General features: G+C 31.6%; 1 protein-coding gene across 1 annotated transcript; it reads right to left on the bottom strand.

Annotated features, from left to right (window-relative positions):
* Positions 1–13,790: 13,790 nt before the first annotated feature.
* LOC133174819 (leucine-rich repeats and immunoglobulin-like domains protein sma-10) lies at positions 13,791–16,001 on the bottom strand. The gene has a single exon (XM_061309918.1). It carries the CDS (start codon positions 15,981–15,983, stop codon positions 13,890–13,892), a length of 2,094 nt encoding a protein of 697 aa, XP_061165902.1. The 5' UTR covers positions 15,984–16,001; the 3' UTR covers positions 13,791–13,889.
* Positions 16,002–21,413: the final 5,412 nt, after the last annotated feature.

Here is a 21,413-nt window from a genome sequence, read left to right as displayed (position 1 = left end):
AATACATTACTTTAATACATATGTATTTCCTTTTCCTAACACATGGTTCCATTTTTATTTCATACATTCTGAACATAGCCACTCATGCGCATATAGTTATGTAAATTTTTATGTAAATTACAGGAAAGAAAACTTTTCTTAGCGGAAAGACAGATTTTCTTAATCAGAAAACTGTCAAAAGTGAAAGAATCAAATTCAAAATGTCTGGAAAAACTAAAAATTTTAGTAGGATAATACATATTTCGATTTCTCAAAAATATATGTAAAAGTGCAATATACGAGGGTTGTTAGAAAAGTTCGCGGACAAGTTCTATCGTGAGCGCGCTATTTCCATGAAAGCGGTTAAACTCTTCAGGTAAAAACTTTACCTATTTTCCAATAAATATACAAAGATGTGGTGTTTTCCGGTGATCCTTAAAAATTATACAGCTATATTATTTTGATAAAACATACTTTACGGAGCATGCTACTTTTTCGCACGTTTACATTACATAGACTTTTTTATTGAAATCAAAAATTGCACAGTTGTAGCGTAGAAAGAATTATGATATTTTACCTGTCGCTACTGTATTCATGAATAGTCACTTGCCGAAATTTTGAATTAAATTGGAGGGTGTATGACTGTTTTCTAGCCATTTATAAATAATCAACGGGTAAAAACAAAGCCAAGAATGGGAACATCATGGAACGTCATGGAGCACCGAGCTACTAAAAATTATGTGTGCATACGGAAAATGTCTAAAATAAACTAGAATGCTTCTAAATTGTGCTGGAAATTGCCTTCACGTACAAAGGACAAAAGTATTCAAAATGTAGTAGCTATATAAGAATGGAAGGATTAACATTTTTAATGATCAACTCCATCGATACCTCAATACCCCACTTATCGCATGGACGTTGCGCCTATGGATTTTGCATCGTTTCCATACCTGATCTCTTAATTGCGTAGAGTATTATTTCAAGATCTCACTAATATCCGAAACAGCACAAAAGACATTATAGAAGAAAAGTAACATGTCTTGATATAGATATTTAACTTTTAAGTAGAAAAAAGACAAGAAAAGTCGAAAGAAATGAAAGATATTCAGAACTATGAAAAAGCTTAACGGGTTTGAAATCTGATTGTCACGTCACTCAACGTCAAGTGATTGCTCCGTGAATCCTATGACCGCATAGTAAAAATTGTTGTAAATTTTCAAAATTTTAGTAAATGGACATGATTTTTTTATATACTAATAAAAAAAAGATAGGAATTTAATCAGACATAAGTCATACTTCACAGTACACAATAAATTTTCCGTAAATCAATGTGTCCGCGAACTTTTCTAACAACCCTCGTACATAATCATTCTATCTGTCTTACCAAAAGCAAAAAGGAATACACATACTATCTGTCTAATCAAAAGTCTAATCAAAAGCGGATTAACCTCACCTTAAGTAAATCGAAATCTTTTGCACCAAGAATTTTTATATGATAAAAAAAAATTAGAATGACGAAGAATGATAAATTTCATATTTACTATAAGCAGTACGAATCGTAAACAAGGAAAAGACACAGACCTCTAGAAATGTCAGAAATGTTATCAGGTGCCTAAGGCAGTCAGAGATCAAAGTAATCCATAGTCATAATAGAATTAAAGTACAAATACTTGCATGTAAAATGTAAACATAACGAACAATGATAAATCTCATAAATCAGTGAACAAAACAAATACTGAACATGGCAAATACACGGACACCTGGAAACGCCAGAGATAGGATCAGGTGTCTAGAAGGAGTAAGCATCCCCCCTGTTGACCCGTCACAACCGCCTTGAGCCCTTTGTATTGATCAGGTATAGTATGAAACAGATCAGTTTCATAAAGATTTAAATACTGACTTATAATTATTAAGAGCAATAGGATTTCTATAGTTTGCTTGAAGTCCTTGTGTTAATTAATATTTGGAAGGTCCTATGCTGTCTCTCTCAAGATAAAGAACAATAAAACCCTGCATGCGCCAAATTATGGAATGTCCAAAAATCAGTAACCTTTATTGTTTTATAAAATTACACAAGTAGTCTTTTTTCGCAACCTTAACAACACCCACAAAACACAGAAAAGATCCACCTAGGAAACGTAATTTGAATGCAAATTAATACCCCAAACAGGAATAAAACTGTCACAAAGTCATTTAGAATTTCTTTTCAAGAGAAGATATGTAGATCGATATGTACGGCTGATGTGACTGGTCGACAAGGAATGCTTACTCCTCCATGGCACCTGATCCCACCTCTGATGTTTTTAGAAGTCCGTGTTTGCTCTGCTGTCGATTTGTATTGATTCAATGGAGTTTTGAGCTTGACTACTGTTCGGTATCTACATATTTTACCAAAGAATTTTAAATGGAATATTGAAAAAGAGAGTATGTAATATTTTCATCGAAAAATATTTGAGTTACAATTTATATGTAGAACCACCCATATTAAGTATGTGTATTAATATCAGTATAGTAAAAACATTGGTTGGATGGATTATTTCCTGACTTGATTTACGGTAATAAAAATATTAAAACTATCATATTTGTGTTTTGTGCAATTTATTTTTTTTAGTTTAAACGGCAATGCATCTCATATGTCTTTGTACAAACTCAAACTCTACATGTTTTTTCTTCTAATATCTGTAAAACAAAACTGTTAGAAATTCAGTCTAAATTTTATCAAGCATTTAAAGAATAATAATGTACATTTTCGAATCAAATCAATGTCAGTGCACATAAAAAGTTTTTTTAAGCTAAGTATCTTTCCCATTTTAAAGAACTTTGCACTTTTAGTTCTCCTCTTTAAGGGAACATTGAACTCTTTTCCTTTGTTTTGAAGAGAAAAACCAAAGTATGACTAATTTATAAATTTCACATGACCTAATGTATGTATCTATATCTGTTGCCCTGGATGTGGTGCATTTAGGTGGATTTAACTACCAACTGTAAGGTAATTGACAGTAATTGTTTCTCATAATTAATTAAAATTATACTCACCACATAATCTGTTCATCGCCCATGTTGTAAATTTGTAATTGTGTCAGGCTGCAAACCACATTAGACATATCATATTACTCAAATCCTGCAAGTTATGTTTGCTTGTAAAACTGGAAAATAATTCCTATGTGTTTCACCTTTAACCATTCTTCACTTACTCATCTCTTCTGTCATAAAAACAAGCCAAGACGAAGATTTTTTGACTGTTGCATTATACTCTTATATATTCAAAGTTCCATTTCATGAAACAGCATATCTCAATGGGAGTGATAAACTTAAAAGTAAAACTCTATGTTTTTTTTTTTTTAAAAAGTGGAGTGTTATAACTTCAATCTGCCAAAAGTAAAAATTGCAGTAAATATCGATGTTGAAGAATTCAATTGTCGACGAATGTCAAGGAAAACAAATGTCACTTGAACAAAAGAGCTAGGTTCACTTTTCCCATAAAATGACTCTGCCCATATACCATTTAACTGACCAAGACCCAGTGTCCCATTTCAAGTATCAATATAAAGAAGTTATTTCTTATACAAAAATGTGTCCTCTGAGAGTCCAGGTGTTAAAAAGAACTTTGTGAAATTGCAATGTTCTTGAATTTTGCAGAAAAAGGGGACCGGGTGTGTGAAAAACAAGAGCCCTTCCATCAATCCAAATAATAAAAAGTATTATAAACTTCAGATACAGTTCCTTCTTTTTAAAATTGCACATTTTGGATCGGAGGCAAAACATTGAATAACAGCTTATTGTTTTGGTCAATTTTGAAGAAAGTTTCAGGATTTAAGGATAATGGTTCAATCCATGACGTCATTATATACATGGACTAGCGAGGAAGTTACGCCATTTGTAATGTATATGAAGTCACCAAGGATCCAAGTGTTTAATGTATTTTCAAATAAAACTGGACAGTTTTGATTTTTCAGAAATGCACAGGGCCAAAAAAAAAGCCAAAAATGAATCTTGTTCTTTATGCTTTGTTTGTAATAATAAAAAAAATAATATAAGGCTCCATCAATTTCTGAAATCATTCTCAAAGTTTACTGAATATTAACTTAATATGTTTGTATGAAATTGGATAATGGAAAAAGGTCAACATAACAACTAGTGTATAAATTTTAATACGAATCGTGAACAGAATAACCCCACCGACACCTGAAAAGACAAGAGGTATGATAAGGTCCCCAGAAGGAGTCAGTCTCCCCCGTTGACCGGACACTTTCGCAGTGAACCTTGTTTACTTAACAGAAGAACGGAGTAGTCCGTTGTGAAAACTAGTGTGAAACAATTACAATCTTATGATCCACGACAGTAAAGAAAAGACTTAAAGAACATAAAATCAAAATCATTGAAATTCCTGTAACATCAACATATTTGTCAGTAGTTTGCCTCGGTTTATCAATTGATCGTACTAAGAGTATAATCTCTTGCGTACCAAAACAGCTGGAGGTTTGTGATTTAGAAGAAATTTTTCAATTAAATAAGACTGTTAGTAAAAGCTGAATTACTAGGTGTGGAATCAAATCCAAGTTCTTCTGAAAGTTGGTTGTACTAAAAAATAAAACACTACTGAATTAAAGGCTTATGAAATGAAATTATTGACATTATTAAAATCGTTCAAACATCGATATGATGTCATTTTGATAACAAATTAAATGAGACATAACAAAATGAATAAATCCATAAACAAATAAAAAATCTATGAACAAAGAAATACATGAAAATAAATAAGTCCGGACAAATAAATAAGTGTGAAAATAAAATTATAAATTTGAAAAATAATAAGATAAAAAGAAATAAAAATAAAATGATCAAAGAAATAAATTGATAAGAAAAATTTAGATACTCCCGACCGTAGGAATTAAAAAATATGTGGTTCTCCAATAATGGAGACGAAAAGTTTTTTTTTTTTTTTTTTTTTTTTTTTTTTTTTTTTTTGCTATTAGATTGCACAAATTATCTACTAAATATATAAATATTTTAATATGTGTTTTACATTGTAATGGGTCAATGGTTGGCACATTATTCACTTTTTTTTTTGCTTAAAAAAGGAGGAAATGTCTCTTTATATCATTTGTGCAAAACCTGTCTTTGCCAAGTTTTGATAGGTCAGAAAAAAATTGTTTCCTTCTGCTGAATTAGAAAAACAGATTTTTTTTAATTAAAACACGTCGGTGACACATTGACATATTTGACCCAAGGAAAAAGGTCAACTAAAGGTACCACTGTACCTTGGAATATAGGTTAAATATATTAATTTTGTGATTCTGGGATTTTTGAAAAGTCGAGACCTAGTAAGGGTTTTTGAAGCATAATATTATGATTTAATTTCTGCAAGAATATAGTTAATTGCATTTTGCCCATTTTCATTTCAACGTGAACAAATAACCAAATAGTTTTAAAACTCAACATTCCACTAATTTCTTGCTCAATCTCGAAGTAGAGAATTTAAAGTAGAGAAACAATGGGATATTTAGTGCTCTCCAGCCTCCGGAAATCTGCTTGTCCTGATGAAAAGATGTGATCATTTATATTTCAAATGTGAAGAAGCTTTTGTAATAATATTCAAGAAATGATAATGAACTCTCTTTGTCCTCCAGGGACCAAAAATATATCATCAATGCCATGTATTAGGTCTTTTTTTATTTTACATGGAATGGACAATTCGACATCCCTTTGAGATATGTTGGGAAAAATAGTAATTGCACATTACCAAACATAGATTAACAAATAGGTTCCAATACGTTTTAAAACAATGGAGGAAAGTAAAATTGTGTGGGTAGGTTTTATCTTTAAAAAACAAACAAAAACAAAAAAAAGTGGAATTTTCTCTTTATTTGCAAACTGTTTTAGTTCAAAAATACCTACACTATATACCAAGCTTTTCTACTGACATTAACAATGTATCTGTATGTACAGATATGCATGAAGTGAAAAAAGGTGAAAATCATAAGTTTTTTTCTCTTTTTTCTCATTTTACCTGCTCAAGGAAACTAATGGAAATCGTGTTTTCGTCGGCACATATTCATCATTATAATCGATCTTAGAGAAGAAAGGGAGAAGGGGGCGTTACAAAAACAGTTCACTGGTCTAGCAAATTAAAATTTCTGAAATTTCCGAAAAGATATTTTAATCTCTATATTTATGCAAGTTATATAAGTACATTTTCTTCATTCATGTCTAAAAAAAAAAGTAAGACAATTGATCATGAATGATGAATGTGGTTAAAAAAATATGTTTGTATATTTCAAATTTGAATTAGACTTTACAAGTTCGCACTTACTAAAGACCTTTACATAAAAGTTCACTCCCAAAAGAAACACTCATTAACATCTTTAATGCGGAATCAATCTTATTTTAGTTCTTCACTTATCTTCAATATATTTGTTTTTCTGGATAATATGCGTAAAAAAAACTTGATAAACAATAACACTTTCATTGAATATCTCCTTGAGGTTTATATATTTTTTGCACAAGTAAACAACAGACTATAAACTGATGATGATGAATAAGTGTGGGGGCGTTTGGGATTATTGTAAATAAAGGTAGGAATGTATAAAGTTTAAGTTTCCATTTATCAGCAGAGAGAGAGAGAGAGAGAGAGAGAGAGAGTAAAAGGTCATGCCACATAGTTTTGAAAATGGAAGGTATCAAAACGAATACAAAGAATAAAAAACTCAATAAAATAAAGATATACATGTATTATCCTATATTACTTAAAAGGATAGACATTAATGTATGGTTGTATCATTTAACCCACAGTTTATATTATTTTATTCATTATCCTTATACTAATGAGAAAGATTTTGTTTGTTTGTTGTTTAACTTCCCTCTTGCAAATTTTTCACTCATATGGAGACGCCACCACTTGCAGGTGGAGGGCTACAAATTTAGACCTTTACTCGGCACTCAGGGCCATTGAGCAGTAAGTGATCTTTTTCGTGCCAACACCTTCTGTAACACGGGACCTCGGTTAATACGGTCTCATCCGAAGGACCGATTTGCACGTTCCACAGTTTCGAACCCGCGACGTAAGAATTAGCTCCTTTTTCCGCGACTCTAAAATAGACTCCCCAACCACTGCGCCACACGGGCGACTAATGAAAAAGGTAAAGATAAGAAAAAATATACAGAGCAATACAAATTTGTGAACACTTAGCTACGTTAAGGAAGGCTGAGATCACATTTGTGATGCACTGAATGGTAAGTATCATGGTGATTTCACTAAACATTTAACAAGTGACAAAAATCAATCTTACCACATAATGTTGAGTAAACAACAACTTGAATGCGTTTATTCTATCAATTATTCATTAAAGCATGCAAAATCTCGCCATTTGATAACAATACTGCCGAGTATTTAGAAACAAATCTTGTGCTGTAAATAACGTCACAAGCTTTGATTTGACGCAGTACATGTGATCCAGAGGAGTGGATTCATTTTTTTAATAATACAAAAATACTTAAATATATATGAAACCATCTCCAAATTTTATATCTAATTAATATAACTAAAATGAAATAATTCAATTAAAACAGTTATACAGATTATCATTTTATTAAGGTGCTTTGGAGCTGTACAGCGACAGAGAATGTAAAGAATATTGCTAACACAATAAGCGTATTCCTAAGGCAACTGCATAGACTCGACTACTTAAGCTGAAATATGGAATATCAAATGCTTATATCATGATATATTAAAAAAATGTTGGGAGCTGATTCTGGTCTGCATAATATTATTTTTATTTACAACAGAGTCTCAGCGAAGTAGGAATTCTTAGCTATTGTAAGCTTTTTCGGAAAAAAATGCGAGTACTTCCGAAATGGCACATACTAGTTCTCAGCATATTTTACGGTGTAAATTTCTTGTAATGTGATCTTGTTTTGTCCGAAAACTTGAGTATGCCCTTGCACTAGCGTCATTTTCAACAGTCAGCTTAACAATTCTATTTTTGTACCAGTCACGTTACATACCTTTGATATATGCGATAAAATTCGTACTAAGAACGGCACAAAAGTACTCATTCTGGATATCCATATAACATTTTCTGCTCGTCTTCAGTTACCTTGTTACAGAGATTTGAAAACGTAATACATATTCAGAAGGAACTAAGATCGCATTTCCCATTTCCATCCTTAACATAGCAGAGCAGGACATAAAACATGGACCGCTAAGGGATTAAGCATCCCCTTTTGACCGATCACTCCGGAGGTAAGCTTTAAGTACTGATAAGGTAGACGGAATATTCTGTAATCAATTTTGATATAATAAATAAGACCCACCTGGAACATTTGGTATGAAACACGAGGGCCAAAAACGACCGAATGATAAATTATATTTGCTAACAAAATCATTGTAATGACCATAGAATTTACGAAATGTTGACGTTAAAGAAGTTTTTTTAAGTCCTTTTAACATCAACTTATCTGTCAATAACCTGCCTAGGTTTAAAGATTGATCGTATTAAGGACATGCAATTGAGTATGAAAAGTGTGATCGATCACAAAAAGTCTATAAACAATACAAATCTGTGAAGAGGGCATAAAACACGGACCCCTGGAAATTCAAGCGATCGGATCAGGTGCTTAGGAAGAGAAGCTTCCCCTGTTTACCGGTCACATCCGCTTTGAGTCCTATGTATTGATAAGGTAGACGGAAAATTCCGCAGTAAAATCAGTATAAAAAGGAAAGCCTAACAATTGGTATGAAGCAAGTCAGCAAAAAAAAAAAACAAAAACAAAAAAACAAAAAAAAAAAAAAAAAAAACAAAAAAAAAAACAAAAAAAAAAAAAAAAAAACAACAACAACAACAAAAACGACAAGATGGTAGGTCATATTTGTTAATAAGGTCATTTTAATGACCATAGAATTTACGAAATACTGACTTTAGACGAGGATGTTGAAATCCCTGTAACATAAAATTATTTGCCAGTAACCTGCCTTAGTTTAAAATTGATCGTACTCGGAGCATGCTCTTGAGTATCGAATAAGTTGGAAGAAGTAAACCCCGTTTACAGATGATTGCAGAATATTACTACATAAATAAGGAAAGTTGCTAATGGAAAAACTTAAAAATCCTCTCGTTATTTATACAATTTATTTTTTAGATGGCGCTTATCGTGTATGGTCTGTAAAATTTCCAAATATAAAACAGATATGGCAGAATCTGTGGTACCTTTTCTTTCGAGTTCACTGGGATATATCGTATTGATATATCAAAGGGAAAAAATATGGTTAATTGATACTTCGTCAATATATATATGAATGTCTAGTTGAGGGTCACAACAAGTGTTTCTTATCATGTGCATTCAAGTTTTTGAATAAGTTCTGCTTCATAGGAACATGAAAACTGGTCGGCTTATGCAAGAGCATAATCATTTCCCACCGAGATTCCAACAGTTTGTTGAAAACCTGGTCTCCAAATACTACATAAATGTTGTCAGTGAGGAACTCCAGCATCTTTTTAATATCAACTTAAGCGTATTTGTGTGTAGAGTCAAAGTGATTTTTACAAAGCAATTCTGCTTATGGCCAATCGAAAAGTATGGAAATTTCCGGGTTACATTTTTATTGAAGAAGCAACTGTCTATGATACCAAAAAGCCTACTTTTTAATTAATCATGAGAAATGATTGTATAAAGTGTCGAAAAGTCTAACGTTTTGATGTTACTTCCTTTTGAAAAATTTGGTGATTTTTAATTTTTTAAAAGTTCTTTGCAGTTTTTGAGAATCCACATCTGATTTACACCACTTATAAAATATGCTGTACCACAGTGCGTTTTTCCTTTTCAGTAGTTAATATTTTTGTGAAAGGTACAAATAGGAGCAAGGTATACTGTGGAATCATTTTAATTCGTTGAGGTCAATGTTCGTGGGTAAGCAAAATTTTATGGGTTCGCGGAGACGTAATTTCGTGTTTAACTAAGAAGATATACTCAGTATTGAATAAATATGTTGACAAAAAATTGTTCGTGGGGATGTAAATTCGTGAATAAGGCTGACCCACGAAATCCACGAACACTGGTCCTCCACGAACATTGATGATTTCACAGTAGCATTTACTGGATACCGCAATATATCTTTGTAAAGATTTTTTTTAAGAAGTTCAGGAATCAAGTATAGGTAGAATAGATAGAGGTCAGCTTGGTTGACTGGAATGTTCAAATATTTAACACTGAAATGTGAGTTTGAAGAATTTCATCATTAGAAAGTGAAGTGTGGGTACGTATAAGTTGGAGTTCCAGACATAGAATTGAAATCAAGTTCTTCTAAAATATATTTAAAAAGAGATTTGTCAGAGTACAATTGCACTTAATTGCCTACTTGTTAAACGTTTGGATAAATAAATAACCGGAATGTTTTTTTTGTTATCAAACAAAGATTCTGCTTTAATTTTAGTGAACTCTTTTGTCCCCACTTGGGAATACACCGTGCATCGGTCGTGCTAATTTTAGCTGTATCAAGTGGATGCATAAGACAAGTCTCTCTATCTCATAAGTGAGACAAGGCTTTAGTTGCTGTAAATGTATTTTCCGAGGTGTTCGTTTTGAAAGTTTATGAGTTCTTATAAAGCTTGATGTGAAATTCTACCAGTAGATTTTTTTTAATTTTTCAATAAAGTCAATGGTTATCTACCTATAATGTCAAATGTTTTTACTATGCTTAAATTGTTACTAAAGATAGAGACTATCTCTGTAATTTAGAATACGATCTTGTACGAAAATATACTTGTAAATCACATCTACGGTAGACAATCAATTATATTTGAAAAAAAGATGTTTTGCCACTGCGTCAAATATAAGAGGAGTTGTAGTAACATGGTATTTGAAATAAAACATCGTTCGAACCAATTTTTTAGTCCATATCTACTGGTGTGCAAAAACAAAATTCTGAACTCTTATTGCATATCTACTTGATACCATCAGTCATATTCAACATAATTTGGCTTCTTCGGTTTAAGAGTTCTGGGAGCCATTTTTTTAAAAAAAAAAAAAAAGGAAAAACAACAACCCCATATGCCCCCATAATAAAAGTGAAAATTCAAAAACGATATTGGAAATCTACAGTTCAACACAAATCAAAAATATAGAAAGTATTGATTCGCTACTGTTTAATTGTAAAAACAAAAATAGGAAGATTGTGAAAGACGGACATACAGACCTGGAGGAAAAATTATACAAGACTTTTTTTTCTAAAAATTCTAAAATAAATTTTAAAATTGTAATATTACAAAATTTGACAGGCGGATGCAAAGACCGGGAGCCAAATAATATCAGACTTTTACTAAAAAAAGCATACGACCTTTTTCACACTTTTTACAACCACTCCCCAAGATAAATTAAAGACCAGACTTTGTAGTAAACTGCTTCGTCAATAAAATAAAAATGGAACTAGTAAATTTGCATACCTTGTCATCGGTCATCTTCATTTTTTTTTTGTTAAAACACTTTGATTCTACACACAACTAACTACTACGAGGATGATATCAGAAACACGCCTGAGCTTTTCTTTGGCATTATCTAATAATTTTCAGAGACAAGATTTTCCAACAACTGTTGGAATTTTGAAGGGTAATAATTGTGCCCATTATGAGCAGACCTGTTTTTGTATTAACATGAAAAAGTTTTTTTTTTTTCAAAAACAACTTCTACAGGAAAAGAAGAAGATTTTTACTGTGGCTTTCAATTCGACATTCAGATATATAAATTTAACTATATTCAGGTTCATACCTACGTTGATTCGAGATAACCGTTTGAACTCGAAATAAAACACAACTTTATGATAAATTGAATTACTTCAACTTTTCTATCGTCAACTTACCTTATTTATGTAGGTAATATATCATTATCAGCTGCACATAGAGTTTATGTACCCCAAATTGATACGATGAGCAAGAGTATGTTCACCTACGAACAATTTCGAAAACGAGCCATCTATTGACAAATAAATAGTTTCAAGAATCTCAATCTCGTTTAAAGTCAACATTTCGAAAATTCTATGATCAAAACAATGACCTTGTTTACAAATACAATCTGTTGTTAAGTCGAATGTTGACTGACATCTTTCATATCGATGATCTTCACAGTGAATTGTCTAAGAGTTTTTCTGTTTACCCGATCATGCCAAGGAGCACATTGTGATTGTGACCGGCGGGCAGGCGATGCTTACTACTACATGGCAACTGAGGTTTGTGTTAGCTCTGTACAAAATTTTATTCTTTTAATGAACTTTTCAGTATAATCAATGTTCCTGATCTTTACATTTCATACATAAAAAAATGAGTGGTTCAAGTATATGCATAGGATAAAAGTACTAAAAGAATGAGCATGCTTTTAACAGAATAGGCTGTGGATAACTAGAGTAGAGAAAATCAGTTACTGATTCATCACACTACAAAGAAGCATACAAAAGAATTTGACAAAATACTCTCTATCAGTGAAGTGAAAATAAGGTATTTCTAATATAGATCACAATTCATGCACGATACTTGATGATATATCGAAGAAATCCTTAGTCAATATTAGTATAAAAAAAAACAAGGGCCTAGCAATTTGTATGAAACAGTTCATTCTAAAAATTGAATCCACATGGCGGGTGTGACCGGTCAGCAGGGGATGCTCACTCATCCATGGCACCTGATCCCACCTCTGATGTTTTTGGAGGTCCGTGTTAGCTCTGCTCCTAATTTGTATTGGTTTAATGGACTGAGAGCTTGAATACTCTTCGTTTTCTCCATATTTCATCCAACGATAGCTTGCCTTTTTTGAAACAAGAGCATTTAGTGATTTGTATTACAACACGGAGGAAGCTGACAACGGAAAAATTGAAATCCCTCTGTTTGTCATATACTTAAGTTGTCATTTGCAACTGACTATTTACGTCTATAGTCGGTAAAATATCGCTATAGAAAAAACGTGTGGCAGACTCCGAAGTTTTTTTTATTTTTAGTGTTCTGGAATATATCAAGTGAAAGAGAAAGTTACAATTTAGGTATAGACTGACATTTTAAAAATCACGTTTTCATATATTTATCAAAATGAAAAAAAGTGAAGATAACGAATAGTGATCGATCACCAAAATCTTCTATGCAATACCATTTTGTGAACAGGGCATACAACATGGACCCCTGAAATTTCTGACTTGAGATCAGGTGATAGGAGGATAAAACATCCGCTGTTGACCGGTCAAACCAGCCGTGACCGCTATTGTAGTGATCAGTTAGAGGGGATAATTTTTACTCAAATTTGATATAAAAACAATGGATAAAATTGGTTTGAAACATGTCAGGCAAATGTAATATGATGCGAACGAACATTTATCAAGCTCAAAAGTTCATTTAAACAATACATATAAGGAGCAGAGCAAACACGCATGGACTTCCAAAAACATCAGAGGTGTATTTCAAGACAAGGTCATTATAACAACCATAGGTTTTTAAACGCATTTTTAATGAAAAAATGTGCTGCTTCAACGTAGATTTGTCTGTAAATCTAATCTTCCAAACAATAGAATAAAGAACAAAGTCATAATAATAAGAAAAACTTTATCAAACTGTTCGTCCTAGGATATATTAATATGAATAAAGAAAAACACATTTTATTCAAAATGCATACCTGAAATAGATTTAAAAATTAAATAAGGTTATGATAACATGCAAATGATGAGTTATGCATAAAACTACATTTTGAGTATTCTTTTCGCTACATTTCACGACACTGATTTCACACACTTCATGTCTTCATACACATAAAATAAAACCATAAACATACATGTACAAATCAGAAATAAACATCTCTCTCACAGAAAATGAATGATAATTTCAATAATAGTATTACCCGTTTACGACAACTCATAAGAAGTAAAGCATATTATACAAATATTATGTGGTAATTTTTAAGATATGAAGATTTTGAAGTAAATTTGTATTAATTCTAATATTTTTATTTCCAGTTAGTAAAAGTTGTCGAGTTCTGGGGAGATATTCCTCTCGTGTAAGAGTTGAAATGTTGTTGTTCTGAAACCACAAGTCTAAAATTCCTTCTGGAAGTGATCTAGGAAGTTCTCTCAGTCCGACATTTCGACAATCAACAATAGTGACGCCGCTGATAGACCGTTCGTAGCATGAGCATTCAACCGGGCAATTAGCTATGTCTTTGGGACAGTAGGTTTCTGCTTCTGGAACTTGCGTTACCGGTATATATCTTAGTTCTTTTGGATTAGAACACTTCCAGTCGTTAAAGAAATATTCGTTTCCTCGTAGAAAACCTTTAGCTAGGGCATATTTTATAAATCTAGTTAGATGGTTAATTTTACAATCACAGTTTATTGGATTGTCGGTAAGAATCAGATGAAAATATTTCAGTAGCATAAGGAGTTTCATTCTGAGTATAGCAGAATTTCTAGTAGAGATATCAGTCCCAAAATACTTAAGATGAAGATTATTTATTTTACTGCCGGTGAGGTCAATCCTTTTCAATTTCCGAGGAGATCTCGTTAGCAATTCATCTTCTGTTGTTGTCTGACCTTGTGCGTTTCCTTCTGCCAGGAGAGAAAAATCTAAATCAAGTAACATTTGCGTAAAGTTCTTAAAGTCGATATTAGTATACCGGAGACTAACATCATACAAAGTTTTGAAATAGAAAATTGCCTCAGGTAATTCTTTCATTGGATTACCATCAAGTGTCAAAGACTGAAAAGATACAGAATATGCTGGAAACATGGAGTAACTGATTGTGACAATACGGTTATATTCAAGTCGTAAGTCTTCTAGATGATGTAATCTTGAGAAAGCATTTGACCCAATTATTGTTATGCTGTTGTTTGAAAGGTCAAGGTAGACAAGCTCTGTATTATCATAAAACATCTCATCAGGAATAATGGACAGGAGATTGGCATGAAGATTTATGTGCCTGAGGCGTGTGAGGCCGCGGAAAATATTGGCAGGAATGTCTGATAATAAATTCTCGCTTAGGTCGAGATGCTGAAGACCTTTTATTCTGGAGAAAGTGAATGGTCCTACAGACATAAGTCCATTCCTTGAAAGCTTTAACATGTCTAGATGCCCATCAAACATAAAATTTGTCAAAACCTGTATGTTATTTGAGTTCAAGTTTAGCACACGCTTCCAAATGTTTGGTTCGATTTCAATGTTGAAGACCGATGCTGAGTCGTAAAATCCAGTCTCTGAATACGACATATTATTGTTAAATCTGAAGGTTTCATTATTCCAAGGAAATGAAGGCGGTACTTTCAGAGAGGAATCCGATATTTGCAAATCTTGTAAGTTTGGAAATCTTGTTTTGAGGTAGAGAAGATCTTGATTATTTAAGTCCCATCTTCGAAAAAGTAATTGTTTAATGTTAGGAAACGTTCTGTTGCACCAGAAAAGTCTTGAAATATTAATGGAATTTAGGTTCTGCGGAAGAATAATGCCGATAGCTGTGGCAGAACTCCAGAATCCACAGTCTGCGTTGACTACGCTAGACCCATCACAGTATGAGTGGCTCACCAGGGGATACGTGTCAATAAATGATAAATGGTTGATCTTTACCCTCTGACTGATGGCGTTTAAACTGTCCGTAGTGAGAAGACATTTATCTATCTGAATCTGAAATAACACATTTGAATATTTTGGTCTTACATCAGGTATAAGATGAATTATAGCTCTGGAGGAACACCGTAAAACCAACACACCGACCATTTGGTGTCCATCGAAGTGATAACTTTCCATTATATCTGAGGTCCTGAGGTAGCATTCGTTTGATACTGGAGGGACAAGATAAAACCCTGTTACATTGGTCTTCAGGGGCTTGTTGTTCATTTTCATAACATTATAGGAAGGAGAAGAGACTTTGGCTGAAATGCATTCTGGGATGCCACACTTTGTCACGATGTTAGCGGTAGAAACATAAACAGTCAAAATGCAGAGATGCAGAAAAAAATTAGAGTTTAAATGCATATTGAGGAAATCCATTTTATCAAAACCAAAATTTTTCCGTACTTCTTGTCAGCTGCAGGCAAACGTAAGAAATAGCAAGAGTTCACAATAAGATTTAGTGCTTGGCAAGAAAGTTATTTTTCGAGTATTCAGTAGAAATTAACAACTTTTCGACTTGTCGATCGCACTTCTAGGTTCTGCTTGAAATTTTGATATGGTTGGTTATATTGTAAAGCACATGTTCAGGTGGACCTATCAGCGCCCGAACAGCAAGTCAAGTGGTGAAATCTTTTCTGTTGCTTCCTGTAAGAGAATAATTATGTACATATTTAGTAAATATTAACTGTTAAAACTTGGTTAAGATGTATATGTTAAACTGGTCCGATTGGAGATTCAATGAATTCATGAATGATATATTACATCGTAAAAAGGGCGATTGTTGGTTCACGTATGTCGATAAGGCTATGTCTTGATCATCCATCAAGAGCATTGTAGATAGTGATTTATGACCAGTAAAAACGAATCATGGGTCAACTTATGTTTAATAATTTTTCTTGTATTTAATAATTATTAATATACTTCATTCAAATCCTAACCTTTATTACGAAATTTTAAAATATTGTTATCAATTTTTTTTAAAAAGTTACTAGTTCTGTCACATGCCCAGTTAAGTAAAAAGTCATAATAGACGATACTTTTAATTTTATCATTGACCTTGAAGATGAATGCAACCCGACATTATCCTGACCTTCACAAAATATTCGCACTTATTTCAAGATTTAACGGAGGTTTACTTTTTGGACACACTAGTGTTTAGAATTGAAATCAGAAAACTAAGATGTTTGATCTCGAAGATAGAAATTAACAGTGATTTCTGAAAATTCAAGAACGGATCTTTTTTTCATGCGAAAATGGTTTCGATGAACTTTTGAGCTTGATAACTGTTCGTTATTTCCATATTTCATTCAATTAGATCTCGATTTAATAAATTTTAAGCTTTTGTAGACATTTAATCCTCAATTCTATTCACAAAAATTGCACAGAAGGACAGTAAAAACCTAAGAGGTTCATCCTTTTGCAAGCATGATTGCTCAACTGCATTAAAGAATCCATTGTTTATTTAAAGTATTAGTGCTTTAAAAAATATATACTTATTTTACTTTTATAAACTCTGTTTTCATTTTCTAAAACTGATAAATTCTCTTTGCCCTAGAATGAAAAATATAACTAGTGATAGTTTAAGGTAACAAACCTTGGCGAAAATCGAAATCAAGTCAATATTGAAGTTTAAATGCGAAACAAGAAAATGTTGAGATGTCTTTTCACTTACCTATTTAGTAATAGAAGGGAAATCCACAAACTGTAGAGTTTGGTGGAGGCGTGAATTTTCTCCCAATTTCATTTTTCATTTTAAACAAAAAATTAAATCTCTTAAGAAAATTAATTATAATGTCTTCTATGTCATACTATGCGGAAATTTGGTAGGACATGATGCACTGTGCTTTACAGAATGTAGGCCAAGGGAAGAGCATATGCGTGTTTTCTTTAGATAATAATAGAAGATATGAACATTTAGATGTGAAATTCTTTTTTGAAACATAGTAAAATTGACATGTTGATATAATTAATTAGGTTTTTGTCAAATGTTTGATAAAAACAAAAGAGAAAACAAAGAATATTAAACAGCGTAGGTGAAATAAGAATAAGACAATGCATGGAAATCAAATATGACAACTCAGCTCATCTTAAAGACGCCTGTTAATGAGAAGAGGCGACTTTTAAACGATATCTGCTAGACACCATGTTCGGTGACCTATATTCATAGAAGTGTAAAAATTTGATAAAAATTACTTGCGTTAGCTATTTCTGAAACGGCTAAGTCGATTGTACTTTGAGATGTATTTTATTTAAATATATATATATATATATATATATATATATATATATATATATATATATATATATATATATATATTAAATTTTCACAAAATATCTTTTTGTATAAAATTATATAAAAAAGAAAGCAACAAAAACAACAGAATATAGTTATTACTAAAATTACTCCAATGATTTTATGTTGATTGGTCATTGTTTAAGACCGAATCGGCAATATTTCGGCGGTTTTCTATTAGTTGTAATTAGTTCTTAATTTAATCTCTTTTAAAGTTCTTATGTTTAAATCTTTAAAAAAGAGAAGGATATTGTTTGACATATGTCGTGTAAGAGACATTTTCACGTATTATTACTGACAAAAAATTAGAACAAAGTTTATGAATATTAATATTTGCACTTCAAACGTAGTTTTTTGGGTGCAGATTCAAAATATATTCCTTTTAGATATTTTTCACAGAGCTTTGCCTTCAAATCTTAAAGTACACATATCAAATAAGAAAACATTTCCTTTACAGATTCAAATGGTTAAAGACAAGGATAGGGCGTTTTGGACCATGGGCAAAAGAAATATGCCTTATAAATTATACTTTAACAAATAGAAATTTTAAACATCAGTTTATTAAAACAAACACAAAAATTTTGATTAGAAATATTAAGCAATTCAAAATGAACAAACTAAAAGATAAGATTAAAAATGCACTTTCTTTATATGTTAAGAATTTTACTTGAATAACTATTTTTGGTATGATTACAGTTTTAACGTATAACACTATAATATCAATTGTATTACATATACTTTATTAATAACAAACTTAAAAAAAATAACGGTGTACTGAAATTGTGGATAAATGTTTTCCACTTTTTAATGCAAGGAAAATGAAACGAATTTTACCATTAAATGCTTCAGGCATCTTTATGCTATTAAACATTGAAATACATTTCATACATCGATACGGGAACTCTCTGATGTCTTGGAGAAATGATAATATATTGATATTTTAAACATGAGGTGATGTTTCTGGCGTTTTCCTCCACTGCAGATTTAGACAAGAAATTCTATATTCTATTTTTTTTTATACGAAAAATTTTGACTTGTAGATTTTTAAGAGTTATGCAATCTTCAAAAATTGAAACTATTTGAAAAAAACTATATATATATATATATATATATATATATATATATATATATATATATATATATATATATATATATATATATATATATAGTCACTACTCTAAATTGATTTACAGCGATTTAAAAAAAATAATATAAAATATAAATTTCACCAGTTGCAATGTAAACAAAACGCACACCTGTACAAGAGTAAATTTGTGTGTTACAAAATATTGTCACCACATTGTATGAATAATTCATATATTGTCACCTCAAAATTCTTTATGGCAGAATTCAGCACAATAAAAGTAATTTGTAATTGCCGAGATGTCCTTGGAAAGCGATCAAAGATGTATACGTTAAATGCCTGTATATATGCATATTGTTTAAACTATGAGCTTTATCAATTGCAGAAGTCTTTATACTGAATTGCAGTAGTGTAAGCTTTGAATGACAAACTTACCACAGTGTGTTGAAGGAATGGACTAGATATTGGTAATTTGGGTTAAACTCTTTATTTATATGTGCAGTTTCTTACAAATGACAAAATATATTGGATAGTAAACATTCGACACAAAACCCCCATTCTGATGAAAAAGACTAAAATTTGATTCGTTGCTTTCATCCCATGATATCCTATTCGATGCAATCTTTCTGATATTTACTACCATTTACTTATTTTGCTAAAGTGACGTCACAATCAAAGTGTCAACAAATAAAAAGCTATCTTTTGCCCTGAATATAATTAGCATAGTCTTCTTCAATAAATAATTGGATATGTATACCATTATTTAGACCTAAGCTCATCAAGGCGACCTATTTTATAGATGTTTTATTATAAGGTCGTAAAAGAATTTCACTACATGAGAATAATTGTTAAACATCATCCATTCGGTGATAAATCACCTATCTACGTCATTGATTACATTATTTCTAACGTCAAGATTTTCTCTTTCTGCTTGTAATGGTCTGTCAGCCTACACTTAGAATAAAAACTGGTGGCAATAACATCTATTAGAATGACCTCCTTGTTTAAATAAAACACTGTATCAGAATGCTGATTATCCTATCCACACACTAATATCAAGGAAGTAATAATTCCAAAGAATAGTGAATGAAATCATATTCATTATTTGTAATTTAAAAAAAAAAGTGTATTGGTCATCCATAGTTAAACGACAAATCACTTATTTGAACAGTCGGTGTAGGACAAAATAGGAAGGCGATATGAAGAATTGGTATCGATCTAAATGTTTGATACGTCATTTCACTCTTATTTAACAGGTAAATAGTAAAAACTAAGCAAAAAGTTATAATTGTAATTTTGTTATTTTTTTTATTTGGTTTCAGGGCATTGACCATTTTGTCGGTTTTTCTTTTCTTTATTCCTTTTGTATTAAAACATTCTAAAACCTTATATTACCATTTCAAGTTAAATATTTTTTAAAAAAGATATGTATATGTCTGATAAAAGATTTAGACTAACAAATTTTGAGAAGTCAACCACCATTGAGGTGTGTACGTGTCGCAAACACCAAGTAATTATGTCACATGTTCTTGTATGAAATTGTCAAGCATGACGAACTTAGATTGAAGAACTTAGAAACAGAATTTGTCCATGTGACAAACCGAAACTTGATCTATTTAAAATTGATAATTTTTCCATTCATACTTCTTGTGGTTACATTGAATTTTCCTCAAACTTGGCCAATCACGAGATTGACACTCATTCTTGTGGTTTACACTAAATATTCACATCTGCCTGGTCTTGTAAGTCATGTTAACATCGTAGATACCGATATATGTCTTAGATCGCTTTAGCCATTATAATAAACGTTTTATATCTATATGTAGTATTTAATGTTGATAATGAACCCCTCCAAAACACATTAAACGATATAAATGACAAAAACAGCAATTAAGAGATTTAAAGGGAAAAAAATTAATTTCAGTACGTGTCTACTTGTACTAATGAAAATATTTTTGGTTAAATCAAAGATGATCATGTGAGGAGTTTCCTGATCCAGAAATATTTTTTTTTGCTTCCGTTTTCTTAACAAATCATTTTTTTAAAAAGGCATTTAAACAAAATTTCGGGGTAATAAGCTCTCAAAATTAATGCGATAAATTAGATTTCTGTAATATGCTGATCGAAATCAAATTTACAAGGAAAAAAGAACTTTCTGAGCATTTTCATTTGCACGTTGTTGTCTTATCCTTGTTCAGTATATTTCATAAGATAAAAGATAACGAATTTTTCGGTTGAGCAAATGGGACGTTCACAAATAAACATATTAACCTGTTCAACATATTATTTTGTGTTTCTTATGTGGACTGAAATTATCGAATGATGGAATACATTCATAAAGTTTCTCGACAATGACAAACAACAATGTACTTTTAAAATCTAGGGACGCTTACTGCTCTTAGGCACCTGACCCAACCTCTGGTTTTCCAGG

Source organism: Saccostrea echinata, unplaced genomic scaffold, assembly GCF_033153115.1.
Source record: "Saccostrea echinata isolate AGI-Se365-2 ecotype Australia unplaced genomic scaffold, CSIRO_AGI_Sech_v1 ptg000059l, whole genome shotgun sequence".
Classification (NCBI taxonomy): Eukaryota; Metazoa; Mollusca; class Bivalvia; order Ostreida; family Ostreidae; genus Saccostrea; species Saccostrea echinata.
This window is presented reverse-complemented; position numbering and strand designations above follow the sequence as displayed.

Excerpts from the sequence above, each read along its gene's own strand:
- LOC133174819 (XM_061309918.1), bottom strand. The coding sequence starts at position 15,983 with ATGGATTTCCTCAATATGCATTTAAACTCTAATTTTTTTCTGCATCTC.